The sequence below is a fragment of the Quercus robur genome, chromosome 6 (assembly GCF_932294415.1).
Source record: "Quercus robur chromosome 6, dhQueRobu3.1, whole genome shotgun sequence".
Classification (NCBI taxonomy): domain Eukaryota; kingdom Viridiplantae; phylum Streptophyta; class Magnoliopsida; order Fagales; family Fagaceae; genus Quercus; species Quercus robur.
The window spans coordinates 47,818,605-47,839,811 of record NC_065539.1 but is presented as its reverse complement, the minus strand read 5'-3'; the positions used below and the strand labels follow the sequence as shown (position 1 = coordinate 47,839,811).

Below are 21,207 nucleotides of genomic sequence, written 5' to 3'. Positions count from 1 at the left end.
TGTTTTTTGGAATAGATTTATATTAACCACATCGATCTTGAAGTATTTGGATTGTGCTTATCCCTTAATAATCAAGTTTTGTAGCTTGATATTTTGATAGAATAATATTAAAATTTTGAAAATTTAGATGATAAATATTATCTAAATTAAATTTTTGTATGTTAAATATTATCTCCTGATTTAAGAAATATGTCATAACAAATAAAAATAATAATGTTCATTAGATGATAAAGATTATCTAAATTAAATTTTTTTATGTTAAATATTGTAAGGGCGGAATTTGGGGCCCAGGCCCAGCAAGCAGACGATTCTGGCCCAAAAGACCCTCAACAATGAATTTGTAGAGAGTGGGTCGTAGAACTAGGTCTAGACAGAGTAAACGTAATTGTTAGTAAGCCATACAACCATTTGAACGTGGGGATGTTTTATTAAGTTTCCTGGGATAACAGTTCATGGGACAATATCTTATGCTTTGTTTACAGAACTTCTCTCTCTTTCTCTCTCTTTTTCTCCATCTTTTTTTTGGTCATGGGGACTTTCTTCTCTTATATATCGTCCTTAAATTGGTAATGACCCTACACTTGTTAACCATCTGGGCCTCTACTTGAGTGCCTGTCTCATAGGACACCCCCCCTTTTCTGTGAGTTGCACTGGCTAAGATAATACTATTCTCCTGTCTTTTCTACATTAATGCGGTTGGAAAAGTAGCTTCCTTGCATTTAATGCGGCAGTTGTGGTTGCCCCCTGAGCGTCTAGCATTTCCCTTCGATTTGGGACGATTTCCCACCATGTGAAGGGTGTGCGTTAGACTCCCATTTGGTGCGTCCGAGGAGACACTCCTCCTCGAACGCCTCTTAAACAAGCCCGGTCTGGCCCAACAGGGTTGGGCTGGAAGTCCTCTGGCCATGTCTTCACTTCCTGTTATGGCTGGGCTCCGCATGGGTACCAAGACCCACTGTTAACTGATGAATTTTACCCCCACAATAGTCCCTCAAAATTTCGACTCTTTCTTCTTGATCCGAGGAGGAAAGGCGGGATTTTGATACCTACTGGATAGTTCACTGTGGATCCCCGCTTCACCCGTGCGGGGGTGTGCCCTCACGTGCCTCATTAATGCAGCAGGCATTTAATGACCCGAGGGGGGATTAATTGCAGCTTTTGGAGCCTTACGCTCTTTCAATCCAACGGCTGGAGATCAGATCAACGGTGGACACTATTTCATTTGCTCTAGGCGGGAGCATGTCTGTCCAACTCCCTCTGAGTATATAAGGTTTTAAAGGCGTCCGTTCCTTACTTTTGACGAATGCTCCAGTATTCAGAATGTCTCAGCGCCTTCTCCTTCAGCACACTCTTACCTTCGCTGTCATTCCCTTGAAGATTCCGTTGAGTTTCTTACCCGTAAGTGCGCACAATTTACCTTCTCCTTCTTTGTTACTCTTCTTTAGGCAAACTCCCTTCGTGTTGTCTAGGATTAGGGGGAATGGGTAGGCTTGAAAAAATGGTAGACTCTCCGTCCGGTATGGCGGGCTTCAGGGTGAAGTATCGTATTCCTCCGGAGGTAGGCCTAGAGTATTGCCACCAAGAGGAAATTTTGTTCAAGAGGAGAACAGGGGAGGTCGCAATTCCAATGATAGCCTTCGTGGAAGGAGGAATGACGATTCCAATGGAGAGAATAACTAGGGACTACCTACGTGGTCATAGATTGGCCCCCCATCAGTGCACCGCGAACCTGTTCCCTATCCTGGGGTGCGCCGACGCCTTAAACGACCAGAAGAACCTCGGCCTTTCATGGCACGACGTGGTTCATCTCTATGAATGCCATAAACTCGGCGACTCATACTACTTAAATTCCAGGACTGACGAAGTGAGGTTGATATCTTGCCTTCCCAAGTCCAGCAAAGGCTTGAAGGACGACCATCTGATCGTCTCCAAACCATGGCATGACGGCATTCACTGTCCGACTAGGGCGGGAACGCCAGGTGGGGTGTCATAGAACTAGATTCCATGGGGAGGACCCTAGTTTTGAGCTCTTCCCCCCCCCCCCTTTTCTTTCTTTCTTTTTCTCTTTTTTATTTTTTTATTTTTTTATTTTTTTATTTTTTTATTTTAAAGTTGTTGGTTTGGTTGCATGCCTCCTCGGACTAACGTAAACCCTTTAACGGCATTTGCAGACAAGGAGCGGACATCCCCTCGGCTGAGCTTGGTCAACGTCCCGGCTCTAAATTACCTCTTGAGATCTGAGATTTTCGTAAGCGAGGACGGACAATTGCGGTCGGCTCCTTTGATTTTGGACTACGTTCCCCTCACTCGATCCTTGGTAGACGCCGGCCAAGCTATAAGGGCTGGCAGTCCAAGATTGGCACGTATTGACGTATCCATACCAGGGTTCCTTGCTTCAACAGACTTACCTCCTGTTCAGCTGCTTACCCAACCCACCTTTCCCGCAGTGGTTATCCCGGAGGAGGAGGCTGGTTCTTCGCATTCATCCTTAGAGGAACAAATAGACCAGTTCCAATTTACCAAGGAGGGAAAGGTGTCGGCCAGGGTAGTAGAGCTCTCGGACTCCGACGACGATTTAGACTCTGCTTCAGCGCCTCTTGACACTGGTTTAGTCATCGCACAAGTTGATACCGGCGAAGAGATTGAAGAAAAAGGAATGGATTTGAAGCCAAGGACTGGCCTCAGGGGCCTTCTATCTAACAGGAGCAAGGGGCAGTCCTCTAAGAACGTCTCGAAGGAACAAACTGCTCCTAAGGCTCCTGCTCCTCCTCTCCCTCCCACGTCGGACGCGGGGCTGCAGCCTATGCCTAACTTAAGGCAAAAAAGGTCTGTAGAAGAAACGGAGGAGGAAGAGATTGGCCGTGAAAAGGCCAGGCCTCAGAAGAAGGGCAAGGAGACGAAAGAGCCCCGAGAGAAGAGGACTAGGTCCACTGACAGCCGAGACGAGGCGGCCATTCATAGGGAACAACGAACATGGTTGCCGCGGATCGAATTAGACGGCGCCCCGATCCTTTGGGATGCGACCCTATGGGAATCCCAACGAGGGCAGGCATCATTCTTGGTCGAGGCCCTGCAGCAGCCTCTTCTCTTGCCTCGTGATATGGAGGGTCTTAGAAAGACTCGCCAGCTAGACCTTTTCATGTCATTGAAGAGGGACATGGCCATGGTAAGTGGAATCTTCTATCTCGTCTCTATATTGTGTACCCTCTTATCGTCATGTTTTAATAGGGTTTTTATTTCCTTCCGAGCGCAGGTCACTCAACAAATTTTTGTTGCTGAGGAATGGGCCAAGAAGGCTCGTGAGGACTTGCATAGGGAGGCTCAGTCCCGCTCTGCCGCCGAGAAGGCCGCTGGCGATCTCAAACAGGATTTTGATCGCCAGAATAATGAAATAAAGGAGGTGAAGAAGGCTCATGCGAGTGCGGAAGCCGGCCTTAAGAATACCGAAAAGCAAGTTGACAATCTGCGCATATAGCTCCGCCAATCTGAGGAGAAACTTACGACGGAGCAGCAAGCGGTTTCAACGCTCAAGGCTGAGCTTGCAAGGACCAAGGAGGAGGCCCGCTTGACCAGGGAAGCTGCCAAGAAGGCTGTGACGGTCTCATATGAACGTGGAGTCCATGATACTGAGGTTAAACTGGCCGAGGAAGTTGCCATCGTCTGCAGGGAATACATCACCACGTCCTGGGGTGTAGCCCTGGATCGGGCAGCTGTCCCAGCAGATTCTGATCTCAGGAAGGCTGAGAACATTTTTTTCCCGGAGGACATACGCGAGATTCCTGACGAGGTTGCCTCCAAAGAGCCTCTTCCAACAGACTCCTCTATTCCCGAGGCTGGGGGCACGGAGCAGGCCGCGCAAGGCAAGTCACCCAAGGACAGCCTTCGCATTAGCGAGATTCTTGCACAGGCCAAAGAGATTGCCCCGGAGACCCAAGCAACAGATGATCAGCCCGCTCCGACTCAGGGCTCTTAGGAAAGTAGTGTAGGATTTTATTTTTTTTACTTTTCGTGTTTTGTTCTGTTTTGCGTTGTTAATGTTTGTGAACAGAACCGCTTTTGGGTTTGAATGATAAAGGTTATTTCCTTTCAGATATCGTTGTTTTATTCTCTTCTGTTTTCATCATGAATGGATGTCTGTTCTGTCATTTACTGTTGAAAGTTAAGTATAACTGAATGAATTCGTGAAAATAATGATAGTTCATAATTAGACAAAAATGGCTGTGAAGTTAATTTTTCCCAAGTCTGTGGCCGAGGAGCCATGCAAGACTTGGGTTCTATTGAACACTTAGTGAGAATAGTATCGCGGTTAATTTCCCCCAAGTCTGTGGCCGAGAAGCCATGCAGGACTTGGGTTCTGTTTAACACTTAGTGAGAATCGTTTCGCGGTTAATTTCCCCAAAGTCTGTGGCCGAGAAGCCATGCAGGACTTGGGTTCTGTTTAACACTTGGTGAGAATCGCTTCGCGGTTAATTTCCCCCAAGTCTGTGGCTGAGAAGCCATGCAGGACTTGGGTTCTGTTTAACACTTAGAGAGAATCGTTTCGCGGTTAATTTCCCCCAAGTCTGTAGCTGAGAAGCCATGCAGGACTTGGGTTCTGCTTAACACTTAGAGAGAATCGCTTCGCGGTTAATTTCCCCCAAGTCTGTGGCCGGGAAGCCATGCAGGACTTGGGTTCTGTTTAACACTTAGAGAGAATCGTTTCGCGGTTAATTTCTCCCAAGTCTGTGGCCGGGAAGCCATGCAGGACTTGGGTTCTGTTTAACACTTAGAGAGAATCGTTTTGCGGTTAATTTCCTCCAAGTTTGTGGCCGAGAAGCCATGCAGGACTTGGGTTCTGTTTAACACTTAGAGAGAATCGTTTCGCGGTTAATTTCCCCCAAGTCTGTGGCCGAGAAGCCATGCAGGACTTGGGTTCTGTTTAACACTTAGAGAGAATCGCTTCGTGGTTAATTTTCCCCAAGTCTGTGGCCGAGAAGCCATGCAGGACTTGGGTTCTGTTTAACACTTAGAGAGAATCGCTTCGCGGTTAATTTCCCCCAAGTCTGTGGCCGAGAAGCCATGCAGGACTTGGGTTCTGTTTAACACTTAGAGAGAATCGTTTCGCGGTTAATTTCCCCCAAGTCTGTGGCCGAGGAGCCATGCAGGACTTAGGTTCTGTTTAACACTTACATAAGTAACTGCACAGCAATACGGCATCAAAGATTATATCTTTCATTAATAATAGTACATTTTCAGGTTGTTTACATTCCAAGGGCGTGGCACTACACGTTCGTCCAAGTCTTCCAAAAAGTAGGCTCCTATACTGGCTACAGAAGTGATGCGGTACGGTCCCTCCCAATTTGGTCCGAGCTTTCCCCATGCGGGGTTCCTCGCAGTGCCTAAGACCTTCCTCAATACTAGATCCCCAGGCGCTAATGGTCTGGACTTCACCTTGGCATCGTAATCTTGCTTGAGCTTCTGCTGATAGTTAGCTAGGTGGACCATCGCGCCTTCCCTTCTTTCGTCGATGAGGTCCAAGCTCTTTTCTAGAAGTTTGTTATTGGTAGCGGGGCAGAAGGTGGTGGTCCTTTGGGTTGGGAAGTTCACCTCCAGTGGAATGACAGCCTCGGCCCCATAGGTCATTGAAAAAGGGGTTTCCCCTGTGGACCTACGAGGCGTGGTACGGTATGTCCACAAGACATGGGCTAACTCCTCTACCCATCTTCCTTTCGCGTCATCTAGTCTCTTTTTCAGTCCGTTCATTATGGTTTTATTGACGGCTTCCGCTTGTCCATTACTCTAGGGGTAAGCTGGTGTGGAGTACCGGTTAACAATTCCTAGCTCACTGCAGTACCTTCTGAAGGCTTTGCTGTCAAACTGGAGCCCGTTGTCCGACACCAGGGTGTGCGGGGTGCCGAACCTGGTGACTATATTTTTCCAGAGAAACTTCTTGACATCGACGTCCCTAATGTTTGCCAGCACCTCAGCCTCCACCCATTTGGTGAAGTAGTCGGTGCCGAAGAGAAGAAATTTTTTGTTCCCTGTCGCCTTGGGGAATGGACCAAGTATATCTAGGCCCCACTGCGCAAATAGCCAAGGACTAGACAATGGGTTTAGCTCTCCACCAGGCTAGTGTATGCTCGGAGTGAATCTCTGGCATTGGTCGCACTTCTTCACATAATCCAGGGCTTCTTTATGCATGCTCGGCCACTAATAACCCAGCGTTAAGGCTCTGTGAGACAAAGACCTACCCCCCGTGTGACTTCCGCAAATTCCTTCGTGTAACTCTTCCAGGATGAGTTCAGCAGCCTCTAGGTGCACACACAGCAAATACGGCCCCGAGAACGAGCGTCTATAAAGCTTGGAGTCCTCCGACAACCAGAATCGAGTAGCTTTTCTCCTGATTTTGCCAGCCTCAACCTTATCATCTGGCAAGGTGTCGTGCTTTAAGTACAGAACGATAGGGTCCATCCAGCTCGGTCCTGCCCTGATGTTATGTATTCCAATCCCATTGGCCTTCTCTGTTAGTGGACGGAGGATCTCTTCTACCAAAATGACTCGAGGTAGGGGTTGAGCCGAGGAAGTAGCCAACGTCGCGAGAGAATCAGCATGAGTGTTCCCACTTATGGGTACGTGCGTCAAGCGGAAGTGATGAAAATGGGTCTGCAGGTGCTTAACCCGAACTAGATACTCTTGCATTCTTTCGTCCTTCGCCTCCATGTCTCCATTTACCTGCCCCACAATAAGTCTTGAATCCGAGAACATGTCTACGGATTTCCCCCCCATTTTCCGGATCATTCCCATTCCCTCCAATAGCGCCTCATATTCGGCTTCGTTATTCGTGGCTGAAAAACCGAGTCTCAATGACTTCTCTATTGTTATCCCTTCAGGTGAGAGCAGGACAAGTCCTAACCCTGAGCCCATTTGGTTCGATGCGCCATCAATGTATGCTTTCCACCAAGTGAGTCCACCGGGGAAACTATGCTGCTCACCTGTTCACCAGCCCCTAGTAAGACCGACACTTCTTTTCCTTCTGTTGCAGGCTCCGCAAATTCTGCCACTAGGTCGGCGAGGACCTGGCCTTTTACAGCGGTGCGAGGCATGTATCTAATGTTAAAGGCACCCAAAATCGTTCCCCATTTTGCAATTCTACTTGTGTAATCGGTGCTGCCCAGGATGGACTTTAAGGGGAGTTGAGTTAACATCACGACAGTGTGTGCTTGAAAGTAGTGGGGCAGCTTTCTTATGGCCTGTACGATGGCCAAGATAGCCTTTTCGAGGGGAAGGTAACGGGTTTCTGCCTCCTGCAGGGATTTGCTAACGTAATAGACTGGTCGCTGTGTGTCGTTGTCTTCTCGGATTAGCACTAGGCTTACTGCATGCGGGGCCACTGCTATGTAGGCAAACAAAACCTCGTCGGCCTCGGGACTGGACATAATCGGCGGTTGGGCGAGGTATTCCTTTAGCTGTTGGAAAGCTATAGTGCACTCCTCATCCCACTCAAATCTTTTCCACTTATGTAACAGGAGAAAAAATGGCCTGCATTTATCTGCTAAGCGCGAGATGAAACGATTTAAAGCAGCTATCATACCAGTAAGCTTTTGGACTTCTTTAGGGTTCCGAGGAGGCTGCAAGATATGGATGGCTCTTATTTGGTCAGGGTTAGCCTCAATGCCACTGTGAGTCACCATATAGCCCAAGAATTTTCCAGATCCCACTCCAAATGAACATTTGGTTGCGTTCATCGTAGTTTATACTTTCTTAGTATTTGAAAAACGTTGCCGAGGTCTTCAATATGGTTGGGAGCCAACTTACTTTTAACCACCATGTCGTCTATGTACACTTCAACGCTTTTACCCATCTGCTGTTCAAACATCCTGATCATCATCCTTTGATAGGTTGACCCGGCATTCTTTAGGCCAAAGGGCATCACTTTATAATGATAATTCCCAACTGGGGTGACAAAAGCAGTCTTCTCCTGGTCTTCGGCAGCCAAGGGTATCTGGTGGTAGCCCTGAAAAGTGTCTAGAAAACTCATTCTAGGATGTCCGACAGTTAAATCTACCAACCGGTCTATCCGGGGCATAGGGAAGGGATCCTTTGGGCACGCCTTGTTTAGGTCTGTGAAGTCTACGCAGACCCGCCATTTCCCGCTCTTCTTCCTTACCACTACCGTGTTGGCTAACCACTCGGGATAGAAGACCTCTTTGATAGCCCCTACTTTCTTCAATCTTGCGACCTCTTCTCTCATGGCGTCGGTATGTTCTTTCGACGGTCGTCGATGAGCCTGCCTCTTAGGTGTTATATCCGGATTCACATTAAAAGGTGGTGGCAGATGAAATCTGGGTCGACCCCGGGGGCCTCATAGGGGTCCCAAGCAAACACGTCTATATTCTGTCGGAGGAAAGCAGTCAGTGCTGACTTCTCTTGGGGCGGCAATTCCGAACCAATTTGAAAAAACCTCTCAGGGTCAAATCCGACAAGTACTTTCTCTAACTCCTCACAGTTCACCTCCATGGCTGGTCCTCCACTGCCCGCAGTTGGGACCGTAGTCATTAATTGCTATAAGCCGTTCTCTGTCGAGGTAGAAGTTATGCAATCCGGCCGTCACGAGATTGCCGACACCATGCATTGCCTAGCCACTCCCTGGTTCCCTATTATCTCTTTGATCTGACCTCCTGACGGATATTTCACCTTTTGGTGCAAGGTTGACGACACAGCCCCTAGTGCATGAAGCCATGGCCGGGCCACGATAGCTGTGTAAGGGGAGTATGCATCTACGACAATGAAGTTCACTTCTACCACTTCTGAGTCTGTTTGCACAGGCAACCTAATCATGCCTCTTGGGATGACGACCTTTCCTTCAAAGCTAATCAGGGGGGAATCGTATGGCGACAGGTCTTCCTGCTTCAAGTTCAGTCCCTTATACAAATTAGGGTACATTACCTCCACGGCGCTGCCCTGATCAACTAACACCCTTTTCACGTCATAACCTCATATTCTGAGCGTAACGACTAAGGCATCGTCGTGGGGTTGGATAGTTCCTTGTTTGTCTTCCTCCGTGAACCCGATTAATGGCGTGGCGCTCATTCTAGCTTTTTTGGATTCCCTGTCGTCTAGCTCAGTCGGGAAACTGCTCACTGACATTACCCTGAAGGGGACAGAGCCTATCCTTCCAGGTGCGGCGAGAATGACATTAATTGTGCCAATGGGTGGCCTCAATGTACTTTGTCTGGTTTCATTGTTTGATGGTTCTTGCCATGCTTCAGGGCGATGCAGCAGATGTCTCAGCTTTCCTTCTCGGACGAGCCGGTCTAAATAGTTCTTCAGGTTCCTGCAATCATCAGTAGTGTGACCTGGCTCCTGATGGTACGCGCAATATAGGTTTCGATTACGCTTCAAAGGGTCGCCAGCCATCTTGTTCGGCCACTGAAAGAAAGGCTCATACTTCACCTTCTCTAGGATTTTGTGAAGAGGTTCTCGGAACACAGCATGGATTGCCTAAGCCCCAGTAGATCCGGACTGCTCTACATAGTCCCTTCTCGGCCTGTTACTGTTGTTAAATCGTTCCGACCTGAAGTCCCTCCTCTCCTGAGGGACGACCTTCGCTTTACCTTTCCCCATCTGCTGGTCCTCCTCGACCCTTTTGTACTTGTCAATTTTGTCCATGAGTTGGCGCACGCTGGTGACTGGCTTTCCAGTGAGCGACTTTCTTAAGCCATGTTCTGTCGGCAAGCCCCTTTTGAACGTACTGATGGCGACGTCATCATAATTCCCCTCTATCTCGTTATACATTTCCCAGTATCTATCCGAGTAGGCCTTTAGCGTCTCTCCTTCCCGCATGGACAAGGATAAGAGGGAATCGAGGGGCCGAGGGACTCTAGTGCTGGTGATGAAACGGGAACCAAAAGCCTGCGTCAGCTCTTTAAAGGAATCTATGGAATTCGGCTGGAGGGCATCGAACCATCTCATCGCCATGGGTCCTAAGCTAGATGGGAATATCTTACACATTAACGCCTCATCCCTGGTATGGACGACCATCCTCTGATTGAATTGGCTTACATGCTCCACTGGGTCAGTCCGACCATTGTATATAGCAAACGTTGGTTGATGGAACCGCCGAGGAAGCACTGCACTCTCTATTCTACGTGTAAACGACGACTGGGAAATGTGATCCAAGGCCTTACTCATGGCATCGTTGGCCAGGCCTTGGTAAGATGGGCTTTTGTGGCTGCGTTTACGAGGCCTCTCTTCCTCGTAGGAAAAGGTCTCGCTCGGAGGGGTTCTTGATCTTCGCCGGTATTCGTTATCCTCGTCACTGCTAGTGCCCAAGCCGGGTGAAGTACGTTTCTGCTATGCTCGGCGCAGCTTTTTCTTCAAATCATCAATCTCTTGTTGTAAAGCCTTTCGATCGTTTTGCTTATGGGATGCATGATCCTTCCCTTTTGAGTGGCTTTTACTCGTGTGAGAGGTGTTCACGCTGCCCTCTCGCTGATTATCTTGGTCTTTCCCTCGTTCGATATTTAAAAAATTGTCCTGCTGTTGAGAATCTGCACGTCCAGTTTAGCGCGGGCCTGATCCTTCCATTTCTTACTGTTTCACTTGTCGAGACACAAATTCTTCCCACAGACGGCGCCCATTGTAAGGGCGGAATTTGGGGCCCAGGCCCAGCAAGCAAGCGATTCTGGCCCAAAAGACCCTTAACAATGAATTTGTAGAGAGTGGGTCGTAGAACTAGGTCTAGACAGAGTAAACGTAATTGTTAGTAAGTCATGCAATCATTTGAACGTGGGGACGCTTTATTAAGTTTCCTGGGATAACAGTTCATGGGACAATATCTTATGCTTTGTTTACAAAACTTCTCTCTCTTTCTCTCTCTTTTTCTCCCTCTTTTTTTTAGTCATGGGGACTTTCTTCTCTTATATATCGTCCTTAAATTGGTAATGGCCCTACACTTGTTAACCATCTGGGCCTCTACTTGAGTGCCTGTCTCATAGGACACCCCCCTTTTCTGTGAGTTGCACTGGCCAAGATAATACTATTCTCCTGTATTTTCTACATTAATGCGGCTGGAAAAGTAGCTTCCTTGCATTTAATGCGGCAGTTGTGGTTGCCCCCTGAGCGTCTAGCATTTCCTCTCGATTTGGGACGATTTCCCACCATGTGAAGGGTGTGCGTTAGACTCCCATTTGGTGCGTCCGAGGAGACACTCCTCCTCGGACGCCTCTTAAACAAGCCCGGTTCGGCCCAACAGGGTTGGGCTGGAAGTCCTCTGGGCATGTCTTCACTTCCTGTTATGGCTGGGCTCCGCATGGGTACCAAGACCCACTGTTGACTGATGAATTTTACCCCCACAAATATTATCCCTTAATTTAAGAAATATATCCTAACAAATAAAAAAATAATGTTAATCTAATTTTATTTGTATGTTAAATATTATCCCCTAATTTAAGAAATATGTCCTAACAAATAAAAATAATAATGTTTATTAGATGATAAAGATTATCTAAATTAAATTTTTTTATGTTAAATATTATCCCTTAATTTAAGAAATATATCCTAACAAATAAAAAAATAATGTTAATCTAATTTTATTTAATGATAAGAATGAATTAGAGTTTTGGTAGTATACTATTCATTTTTAGTTTTTTAAAAATCTAAAAATTTAATAAAATTTCTACAATTTGGTGAAACCACGTGGCGCAACTACGGCGTTTAAGCCAAACTTTTATTATATATAATATGATATGATATAATATGATATAATATGATTTGATATTAAGTGTATTGTAAAGTGGTAGATTAAAAACAAAAATAGATAATTCTTTTTTTTTAATACTTTTATGCGATAAAAAAGTATTCAAGATAAAAAAGAAAAAAGAAAAGAGAAAAAAAGAAAGAAAAGAAGAGTAACTTTATCAATTACACGTCATCTCATCACTCTCGTAATCTCATTCACATCCACCTATCATTTGGATTCTACTCTGATAGAGTAAAGAGTAGGCACACAAAAAACCATGGACACCACTTCGCAAAATTCCTGTCTCACAATTCTGTTGAACTCAAAAAATGTCCCTTTGTTTCTCCTCCAGTTCACTATTCAATCTTCATTCTCCACCAAAGAATCAAAGCTTCTCAGCAAGGTTCTCTTCTCAATTCATCAACCAAATTCAGGTAAGCTCTTTCCCTTATGCTCTAAAGTATTCATCTTTAAATTTATCCCAACCCTTTAAGTGTAGCATTCAAAGACTCAAACCCGTTACAGCGTCAACAGCTGGGTCTGTTGAAACCACCTTATCTTCCTTCAGAAACAAAAACCCAAAAGATATTAACATCTTGGTGGTGGGTTCAACTGGGTATATTGGAAAGTTTGTGGTTAATGAGTTAATTAGTAGAGGGTTCAATGTTATAGCCATTGCTAGAGAGAGGAGTGGGATTAAAGGTAAAAATAGCAAGGAAGAGACTTTGAATCAGTTGAAAAGAGCCAATGTGTGCTTTTCAGATGTGACCAATTTGGATTCTTTGGAGAAATCTTTGGAAAACTTAGGGGTTTCTGTTGATGTTGTAGTCTCATGCCTTGCTAGCCGTAGTGGTGGTGTTAAGGATTCATGGAAGATTGATTATGAGGCAACAAAGAATAGTCTTGTTGCTGGTAGGAACCGTGGGGCTTCCCATTTTGTGTTGCTTTCTGCAATATGTGTGCAGAAGCCTCTTCTCGAATTTCAGCGTGCCAAGCTGAAGTTTGAGGCTGAATTGATGAAAGAAGCTGAAGAGGATAAGGGGTTCGGTTATAGCATAGTGAGGCCAACTGCATTCTTTAAAAGTTTGGGGGGTCAGGTTGAGTTGGTGAAAGATGGGAAGCCTTATGTCATGTTTGGAGATGGGAAGTTGTGTGCTTGTAAACCGATAAGCGAGTCGGATTTGGCGTCGTTTATTGCAGATTGCGTGTTGAGTGAAGATAAGATTAACCAGGTACTGCCAATTGGTGGACCGGGGAAGGCATTGACACCACTAGAGCAAGGGGAGTTGCTGTTTAGGCTCTTGGGGAAGGAACCCAAGTTCTTGAAAGTGCCAATAGGGATAATGGATTTTGCTATTGGGGTTCTTGATTTCCTGGTTAAAATTTTTCCTTCTATGGAAGATGCTGCAGAGTTTGGGAAAATCGGAAGGTATTATGCAGCTGAGAGTATGTTGGTTTTGGATCCTGAAACTGGAGAGTACAGTGCTGAGAAAACGCCTAGCTATGGTAGAGACACATTGGAAGAATTCTTTAAGACGGTACTGAGGGAGGGAATGGCAGGTCAGGAATTAGGGGAGCAAACAATTTTTTGAAGTTCACGAAGTCATTTAGAGTTAGTAATTTCAATAGCTAAATTGGATCAACCAGTTTTGTAATACAGTCCACTTCAAGGTATTTGGTTTCTTATTGACTGTATTTTTATGAGTTTACAACAATCTCTTTCCCAAATGTTAAATATTTGCATTATTATTATCTGCTGTGAACTGCTTTTGAATATAGCATTGTCATTGCTAATATATACCTGTATTGTGATCACTCACTGATATTTTTGTCTTGTAACTGTAACTGAGTTTATTTGCTTCTCTACTGGTACATAGTTTGATTGGGATAACACCTAGAACATGTTAAAGCGAGTTAGATACATAGAGATGAGTAAAATGTTGCACTTCTCTTCTTTGTTTGTTTACATACTGTCTATATAAAGGGACCAAGCCAATGAGTACATTTGAGTAGTGAAACCTCACTTTGAGATCTTTTTAGAAATCTTCTATCACCATGGCTATGTCAAATCATCATTCTAGAAACTAGAAAACAGGAGACGTTCATAATGATGTGCTTCTGTGTGCCAACGCACCTCCAGATGCGCTTCCTGGGCGGAAAACCTTGTAGATTGTAGGCATTTATTGTCGATTTTGATTCATTTGTTTAAGTTTTAATGTATAGCATTCAACACAAAAAATGCCCTGGTTTGTGCCTGAAGATTATACCAAGTCTTAGAAGCATCATGTCCCAGGTCTAAGGCTATGAAAGGCAGCAAGCCAATGAGGCACCTGATACAACGAGTCTGATGACCAGAGTATCCAAAAGATCTCGGCCTGGGCACATGTTCTATTTTGGCGTGTCTATGTCCCACATGGAATAAGTGAGAGAAGAGCAAAAGCACAGATGAGCTATAAAAACAGAAGCAAGCTACAGTAAAAAGCATACCTTTCTCGGCCTTTTGGCTAAGATCAAGTGTAGTATCTGTTCTTCTCAGTTTAATATCTGATGCATGGCCCAATGGGTCATGTATCATGTGACCCAACCCATTGGGTCACATGATATTAAATAAATTTTTTATGGGGGAAGGCCCGTAATGGTAGCTTGCTACTGGGGCCTTTGAGCGTCGCCCATGCTTTGCACTACTGCACGGGCCTGGCGCACCCCACCCAAATCTATTTTAAATATCGTTTTCTAGAAAGTCGGCCTATTATAGTTCTCTTCTTTGAAGGAACTGTTAAGTTGTATTTGGGTTTTATTTTTGGTACGGTTATCATGCTGGTCCTTTAAGATGCTTTGCATTATTAGACATTGGCTCATAATTCTTCACTAAAAAGCATTACTGGTATTTATTTATTTTGGTTAAGAAAATAAAATGGGTTTTGGGTGAGGTTAATTATTATTATTTTTAAGTGGATGAGTATCTATTTATACTACATTTTATTAAGATATCAAAATTTATTGATTTTTTTAATTGTTTCTTTTTCTTCATACAACAATTACCATCCACTCTCTTCGTTCTAGTGAATGTAAAATGAATAGTATTAGTGTAAATTTTCATAAAAAGTGTAACAACTATGTATTTTTACAAAACTTTGCATGACCTGGTGCAAGTGAATTTTACGCATGATAGGCTAAAAATTTGTTCTATTTTCTTTTATACAATCACTTATGAGTGCTCTTAAATCACTAACTGTTATTGCCACCAAGATGGGTCCTGCGCTGCTTGGTCAGCTATTGACTAGTGACTAGACCATCAAATGAATTAGGTATTGGCAAATTGGTTACTTTATATATCTATATTTTTTTGCAACTTGGAGATGCCTTGTTAGCGTCCAAGCGGAAAGAAGATTTCTGGCCGTGTTCTTTTCTATAGTTACTTCAAATCCATGGATTTATCCACATTGAAAATGAAGTTTGATTTGGACATGAAGAGTGCCAGATTGTATAACAATTAGTAAAATATAGCCAATTGAATGGCCTAAACTGCACCAGCATCAAGCAAGTGTAACTGTCACAAATCTGAATGCAAGATCACAGAGGTCCTTTTGCTTTTGGTGAAATTATTACATCTCATATAAAAGTTCATAACTGCGTTTGCAAATGGTATCACAATTACGTGAGAGAAAGGTGAAATACACTAATTGAACCGAGTAATTTTTCATTCTCTTAGTATGACAAAGTTTTACCTCCTAATCAGTTTAAAGAAAAATTTACATAGAAATTAATAAAATCATTCATATATAATTTTAGTCACAAAACTTATCTAACGAGTCATGTAACATTTTAAATAATATGTTTACGACTCTGGAAGGCCCACTACTGCTCTCAATTTAATATCTCATATGTCACCCATTGGGCCACAAGATAATAAAGTGTGAAGGCCCAGCACAGTAGCTTTGCTACTGGGGCCTCTGCGTGTTGCCAATGTGATACACTACAGCATGGGCCTGGCGTACCCTATCCAAGTCTAGTGGAAAAATCTGCTATTTTTGTCAATTGGACCAAATTTCAAGACAGTTTTTTTTTAAGCCCACTTGGTACCAAAAAGTCACGTGGCCCTACAATGCTACTACGCCACATCTCTCCTATGCCATGTTGGCATTGGAATTTAGAATTTATTTGGGAACAACTTATTTAGTTGAAATTGAAAACTTTTTGTTGAAAGTATTGTAGATAAATGTAAAAGTTAGTTAAAATAGTACAGTAGGATTCATGAATAATATCAAAAAAGTGCAATGGGATCCATGAATAGTTGCAAAAATAAGTTGAATAATAGTGAAAATAAACTAACTAGTAAAATAAGTTTACTTTAAACTCTAATTCCAAGCGCAAACTTAAAGTGTAGAATAACCCGCATCTCTCATGTTATTTCTAAAGAAGTTTTTGCTATATATATTTTTCACTTGGATTTCATAGTAACCTTACATGTGGTGATGATACTTAAAACATATATTCTTGAACAAACTTGTGAGTATGAGGCTTGATTTGAGTGTGTGTATATATATTTCATGTTGGATTGCGTAAGTTTGTAATTAAGTTCATATAAGATGTCAAAGCAGACTGGTTGTACTGAATCAGAATGGTAAATGTTCTTTCTAATTTACATCAAATTCTGCGCCATATGATTATGTCAAGTGATCAGAGTATACTTTGTAGAAATCTGTTATTACCATGATTGAGTGGTCATAGTAGACAGCTTTATCTATTCAAAATGATGTTGTTTCTTCGTGTGCTAAGTCAGCTCCAATGTTTCCTGCTTGGAAAGCCTTGTGACCATTTGTTGTCTATTTTTGATTCGTTGGTTCAAGTTTGTTATTATTATCCGCTGTGAACTGCTTTGTAATATAGCATTGTCCTTGTTGATATTTGCCTATATTTTGATCACTCACTGATCTTTTTTGGTTTTGTAACTGAGTTTATTTGCTTGTCTACTGGTACATAGATTGGGTTTACACCTAGAACATGTTAAAAGTGAGTTACATATGAATAAAATTCCGCACCTGTTTTCTTTGTTTGTTTACATACTGTCTATATATGGGGACCAAGCAAATGAGTAGTGAAGCCTCACTTTTAAGATATTGTAGAAATTTTAATCTGCTATCACCATAGCTATGTCAAAGTATCATAGTAGATATCTGTAGTTGTTTCCATATATTGTATTTCAAGCCAATGAGGACGCCTGAGTTTGACGAGCAGAGGAACCAAAAGATCTCAGCTATGTTCTATCAGTGTCTTAATGTCCCACATGATATTAACAAAATTTTTTTTTTTTTATGGGGGAAGGTCCGCTAGTGTAGCTTGCTACTGGGACCTTTGAGCGTCGGCCGTGCCTTGCACTACTGCACGGGCTGGGCGAACCCCAACCAAATCTAGTCTTAAGCTTGGTTGGACGCTTGTTTTCAAGCCATTGTTTCGTTTCATATGGGCCTCAGCCAAGCATCATAAGTTCGTATCCTCGGCCAATCTGGCTAGGTGTTCATAATTTAGTACCCCACGACTTTATTCTCTTTTGTTTTATTATTATTTAAAAATGTAATAAATAAATAAAATAAAATTAGGTCTTGATAATCTTTGAGCGTTCGTAATCTAAAAATATAGATGTTTGTAATCCTTTTCAAATCAAACTGACATTAGATAAATAAATTTGTTTTCGATATGGACTTAGACGTAACTTAATTTAATGTAAGATTTAATATAAGATGTTTTGAAATGTGAGTATGTAAAATATAAAAAATATGTCTTTATATTAAAATAGACAGAATTTTTATACAAGTTGATGCGAATATTCTTAGCACTCTTAAGGCTTATTTTTTAACAATCACAAGTGAAGCAGACAATATTCTTATAATTCAAATTCAATTACATGTAACATAATTGATAACATGAAAAAAAACTACAAACATGACAAATCAAATATAAGATATAGAAGAAACTACACAAAAGCTCCCCCCCCTAAATTTACACAAATGCATACGTAGAAATTTCAAATTTTGTACAAACACACAATTTGCTTAATGGTTGTGGCCATAATTCGCATAATATATATTTATGGAATTTTTGGACTTGTGGAGGCTAGCTCTTACTTGGGGATCCGACGATGAAGGCTGTAAACTGAGAGCCAAACTAGAAGAACAAGCACAAAGGAAGCGAACAAAGAGACTGCAAGAGATCCTGCTAGATGATGACAAAACTTATCATAATTGTTGCATATCTTAACCCACCCAACATGCTTGTTGCCCTTTAATCCAACATATGCAACACCGCCTGCTGTGCCAGTGGCTGAAGCTACTAGCCCCAATATCAGCTGTGTCATAAAAAGATTGTACAAAGATTAATAAGTAAACCTTGACTTTGTTCACAAATTGCTCTTGTTATTTTCCATATTACTTTTATTAATGAAGAGACAGCTTACTTACCACATCCCAAAATGCAAAATGGAGCAAGAACTTGGTTGACAAGTTTGGCTTCCACATGACTGAGAGTGATGCTAAGGTTGTAATGATACTATAAAGTCCAGCAACGGACAGTGCCACAACAAAGTACCTGCAATTTCATAGGTGAAATTAATTGATACCCTTATTACTTTCGAAAGCCTTGTGAATGCTGACAATTAAAGGTGGTATAAAATGTCTTCCTTTTTATTTTATTTTATTTTTATCTTTTGAACCTTTTTAGTTTTTACACGTAATTTCCTTTTTAGTTATTTTCTTCCATGGGCAACTTGATAATATTTGAAATAAAATTGTTGCATGATTGATTTTGTTGCTAATATGCATACAGATTATGCAATTTTTATTTTATGCTGGTAGGATATATCATACCACACAAATGTGGAACTAACTTATTAATAAATAAATAAAATACGAAACTCACTCCCATGTGATGGGTGTGGTATATTTCAATGATATCAAATACCTTCTTTTTCGTATGTCATATAGTTTATTACTATACATTAAACATAATTATCCACCTCCACACACAATTTAAATTATGTGCAAATTATCAATCAATTGGTCAAATTGATTAAGAACCCTTTTTCCCTAACAAGAAGATAATTTTTTTTCCCCTTACAACAAGGGGATTCAAACACAGGCTCTCCCAATAAGGAAAAACCACAATACTCTTCACAAAAATAGTGGAAAAAAACCAGGGACATACTTTTTCCAAGCATTAGGTAGCTGCATTCTTGATTCTTAACTGGTAGTAGGTATAAGTGGACTAAATTAATTAATGCCTTTTTCATACTTATATCAATGTACTTCCCACTTTAATATTGTTGCCAACTTTTTCTTCTTATTTGGCCTACCATGGCGGCGAAGGACCACGGCAAAATTTCCTTTAATTACATGTTCTCTTGACCGACATATTCATGAAACATGGTAAGAGTGATTTAGTTTGTTAGAGCATCCACAATAGTGGAGCTAAAATTTTAGCTTTTTAACTATACAAAAAATTACGTTATTTATTTTATCTTTTCACATTCTACAGCAGTGGAACTATTTTAACTTCTTACACAATAAAATAATATAAACATTATAATAAAATAATATTTCATTCAACCACTAATACATAACCACAACCACCATAAAACACATAAAAATCACTGTACAACCACAACCCCGCCGTGCCCATCAAAACCAATGAAGAAGAAAAAAAAGAAAAAAAGAAAGCAGAAAAATCAACGCTAAAACACAATCACAGTGCACATTCATGGATACCGCTCAGAGAGCTTGGTGAAGTCACTTTCAAGTTGTTCTTCTCTACCACAAACCTTCCCACACAAAACCCACATAGCATAAACCATACCCACACAAAAAGCCCAAGCTTTTTCCCCATCTGCTCCCTCATCCAAAAACTCAAAATAAGAACAACCCAGATCAAGAAAAACTATTTATTGCGTTTTTCCTCAAAAACCCAACAAATCTATAATTCAGATTGCAATAAATATAGTTTAAAAAAAAAAAAAAAACTCAATTTTGATAACTTAAAGCTCATATTTTTATGTAAATTTTCAATTTTTTTGAGAACCCAAATTGGAATTAAACTTTTTGTTTTTGTTTTGCACTGTAAAAAGTTATCTAGGTCTCAGCTGAAACTAAAGAGAAGCAACAGAAGAGACTGTGGAGGAAGAAAGAAGAGATTGAGAGGCAGTGAGAAGAGAGACATGGAGAAAAGAGAATGAATGCAGAAAGAATAAGAAATAAAAAAAAAGTAGTGTGAACCAAAAACAATTTTTTTTTTTTTTTTTTTTTTTTTAGCCTTCAGCTACAGTGCACATTTGTTTATAGATGTGCACTGTAGCAATGAAGGTAAAAATTTTATCTTTAACTCCATTGCTGTAGTGTGGATTTTTGTGTTTTAGTAGAGCTAAAATAACTATATAGCTATTTAGCTCAATTGCTATGAGTGCTCTTAACCATTTGTCTCTGCCTTCCCACCAATATTGGGTCATTGATTTGTAGGTACAACCTCAACCCACCTCTTAATTGGAAGTACTAAGGCTTATAGCCTTGATTATCAACATGTTGAAGTTAAAAGTCAAATCATGTTGGAAGCTATATATATATGTACGTAACATATACACACGATACTTCTTTGCAAATACTAAATCATAAGAACACAAATAGACCAATATATACTTAAAAAAAAAAAAATGAAATTAAAGACTACATGCATGTAATTAATTGTAACTCTCTATAATGGAACAAAACTTTCACCAAAAGTAAAGACATGTAACTTACACCAAAGCCGGGGAGTGTTTAAACTTGGCCTCGCGATAACTTCCTAGCTGAACAATAAACTTGGTTTGGTCACTAGTGACTACAACCACGACAGCCGTCAGAGCTGCCGCAAATAATAAGACCCTGAGGGTTACATCCAAAACAGAACAGTTCACAGTGGCCGATGGAGGAGGAGGAGGAGGAGCTCCCTTGTTGTATTCTGGGTCTGTAGGCTTATCAGTGGAAGCCATAGGTGTTGGTTGTACTTGTGGCTAATAAGATTAGCTTGTGTAGCTAAAGGTTTAAGTGTACTAAGTATAGTAGAGATGGTTGTGGATAAGCGAGGATTGAACAATGATTGGTATGTATATTTATACATGAAAGTGTTAGGGGCGAGCTATCGTAGCAAAGGCACAATGTCCAGAAATTATTCAAGTTGGAGTTTCCCGCACGTCAAGTGAATTTTGATTTGGATGGTGAGTTGTGAATTGCTTGGAACTATCGTTTCCATTATCTCATAGACACGGCTGGTTTTGTTTAAGTAAAATAATATGAATGTGAAGAAAACATGTTACATATATGGCATTTTGTTGGGAAAAAAGTTTGGTGGCTAAGAAATTTGATAATAAAATATCAGATTCCGATTTCTTTTTGATTGTGACAGAAAGATTTTTCCACTTGTTTTAATAAAAAAAAGAGCTTTTTGCAAATTTTTTAATTTGCAAT

At 41.7% G+C, this 21,207-nt stretch overlaps 2 protein-coding genes and 1 pseudogene across 2 annotated transcripts; 2 read left to right on the top strand and 1 right to left on the bottom strand.

Moving 5' to 3' along the window:
* Nucleotides 1-11,952: 11,952 nt before the first annotated feature.
* Nucleotides 11,953-14,432, top strand: LOC126689155 (divinyl chlorophyllide a 8-vinyl-reductase, chloroplastic). The gene has a single exon (XM_050384207.1). The coding sequence runs from the start codon at nucleotides 12,049-12,051 to the stop codon at nucleotides 13,309-13,311; it is 1,263 nt and encodes a 420-aa protein (XP_050240164.1). The 5' UTR covers nucleotides 11,953-12,048; the 3' UTR covers nucleotides 13,312-14,432.
* Nucleotides 14,203-14,427, top strand: LOC126690667 (U2 spliceosomal RNA; annotated as a pseudogene).
* Nucleotides 14,433-17,586: 3,154 nt separating the features above from the next.
* Nucleotides 17,587-20,999, bottom strand: LOC126689156 (CASP-like protein 1D1). The gene is made up of 3 exons (XM_050384209.1): nucleotides 20,503-20,999; nucleotides 18,178-18,304; nucleotides 17,587-18,065 (listed from the first exon to the last, which is right to left on the bottom strand). The coding sequence occupies exons 1-3, from the start codon at nucleotides 20,730-20,732 to the stop codon at nucleotides 17,841-17,843; spliced, it is 582 nt and encodes a 193-aa protein (XP_050240166.1). The 5' UTR covers nucleotides 20,733-20,999; the 3' UTR covers nucleotides 17,587-17,840.
* Between the last annotated feature and the right edge of the window lie 208 nt (nucleotides 21,000-21,207).

Coding starts and splice junctions, on each gene's coding strand:
- LOC126689155 (XM_050384207.1), top strand. CDS start 12,049: ATGTCCCTTTGTTTCTCCTCCAGTTCACTATTCAATCTTCATTCTCCA.
- LOC126689156 (XM_050384209.1), bottom strand. CDS start 20,732: ATGGCTTCCACTGATAAGCCTACAGACCCAGAATACAACAAGGGAGCT. Junction 18,305..20,502: donor AAACACTCCCCGGCTTTGGT/GTAAGTTACATG, acceptor ATGAAATTGCAG/GTACTTTGTTGTGGCACTGT. Junction 18,066..18,177: donor ATTTTGCATTTTGGGATGTG/GTAAGTAAGCTG, acceptor TTTATGACACAG/CTGATATTGGGGCTAGTAGC.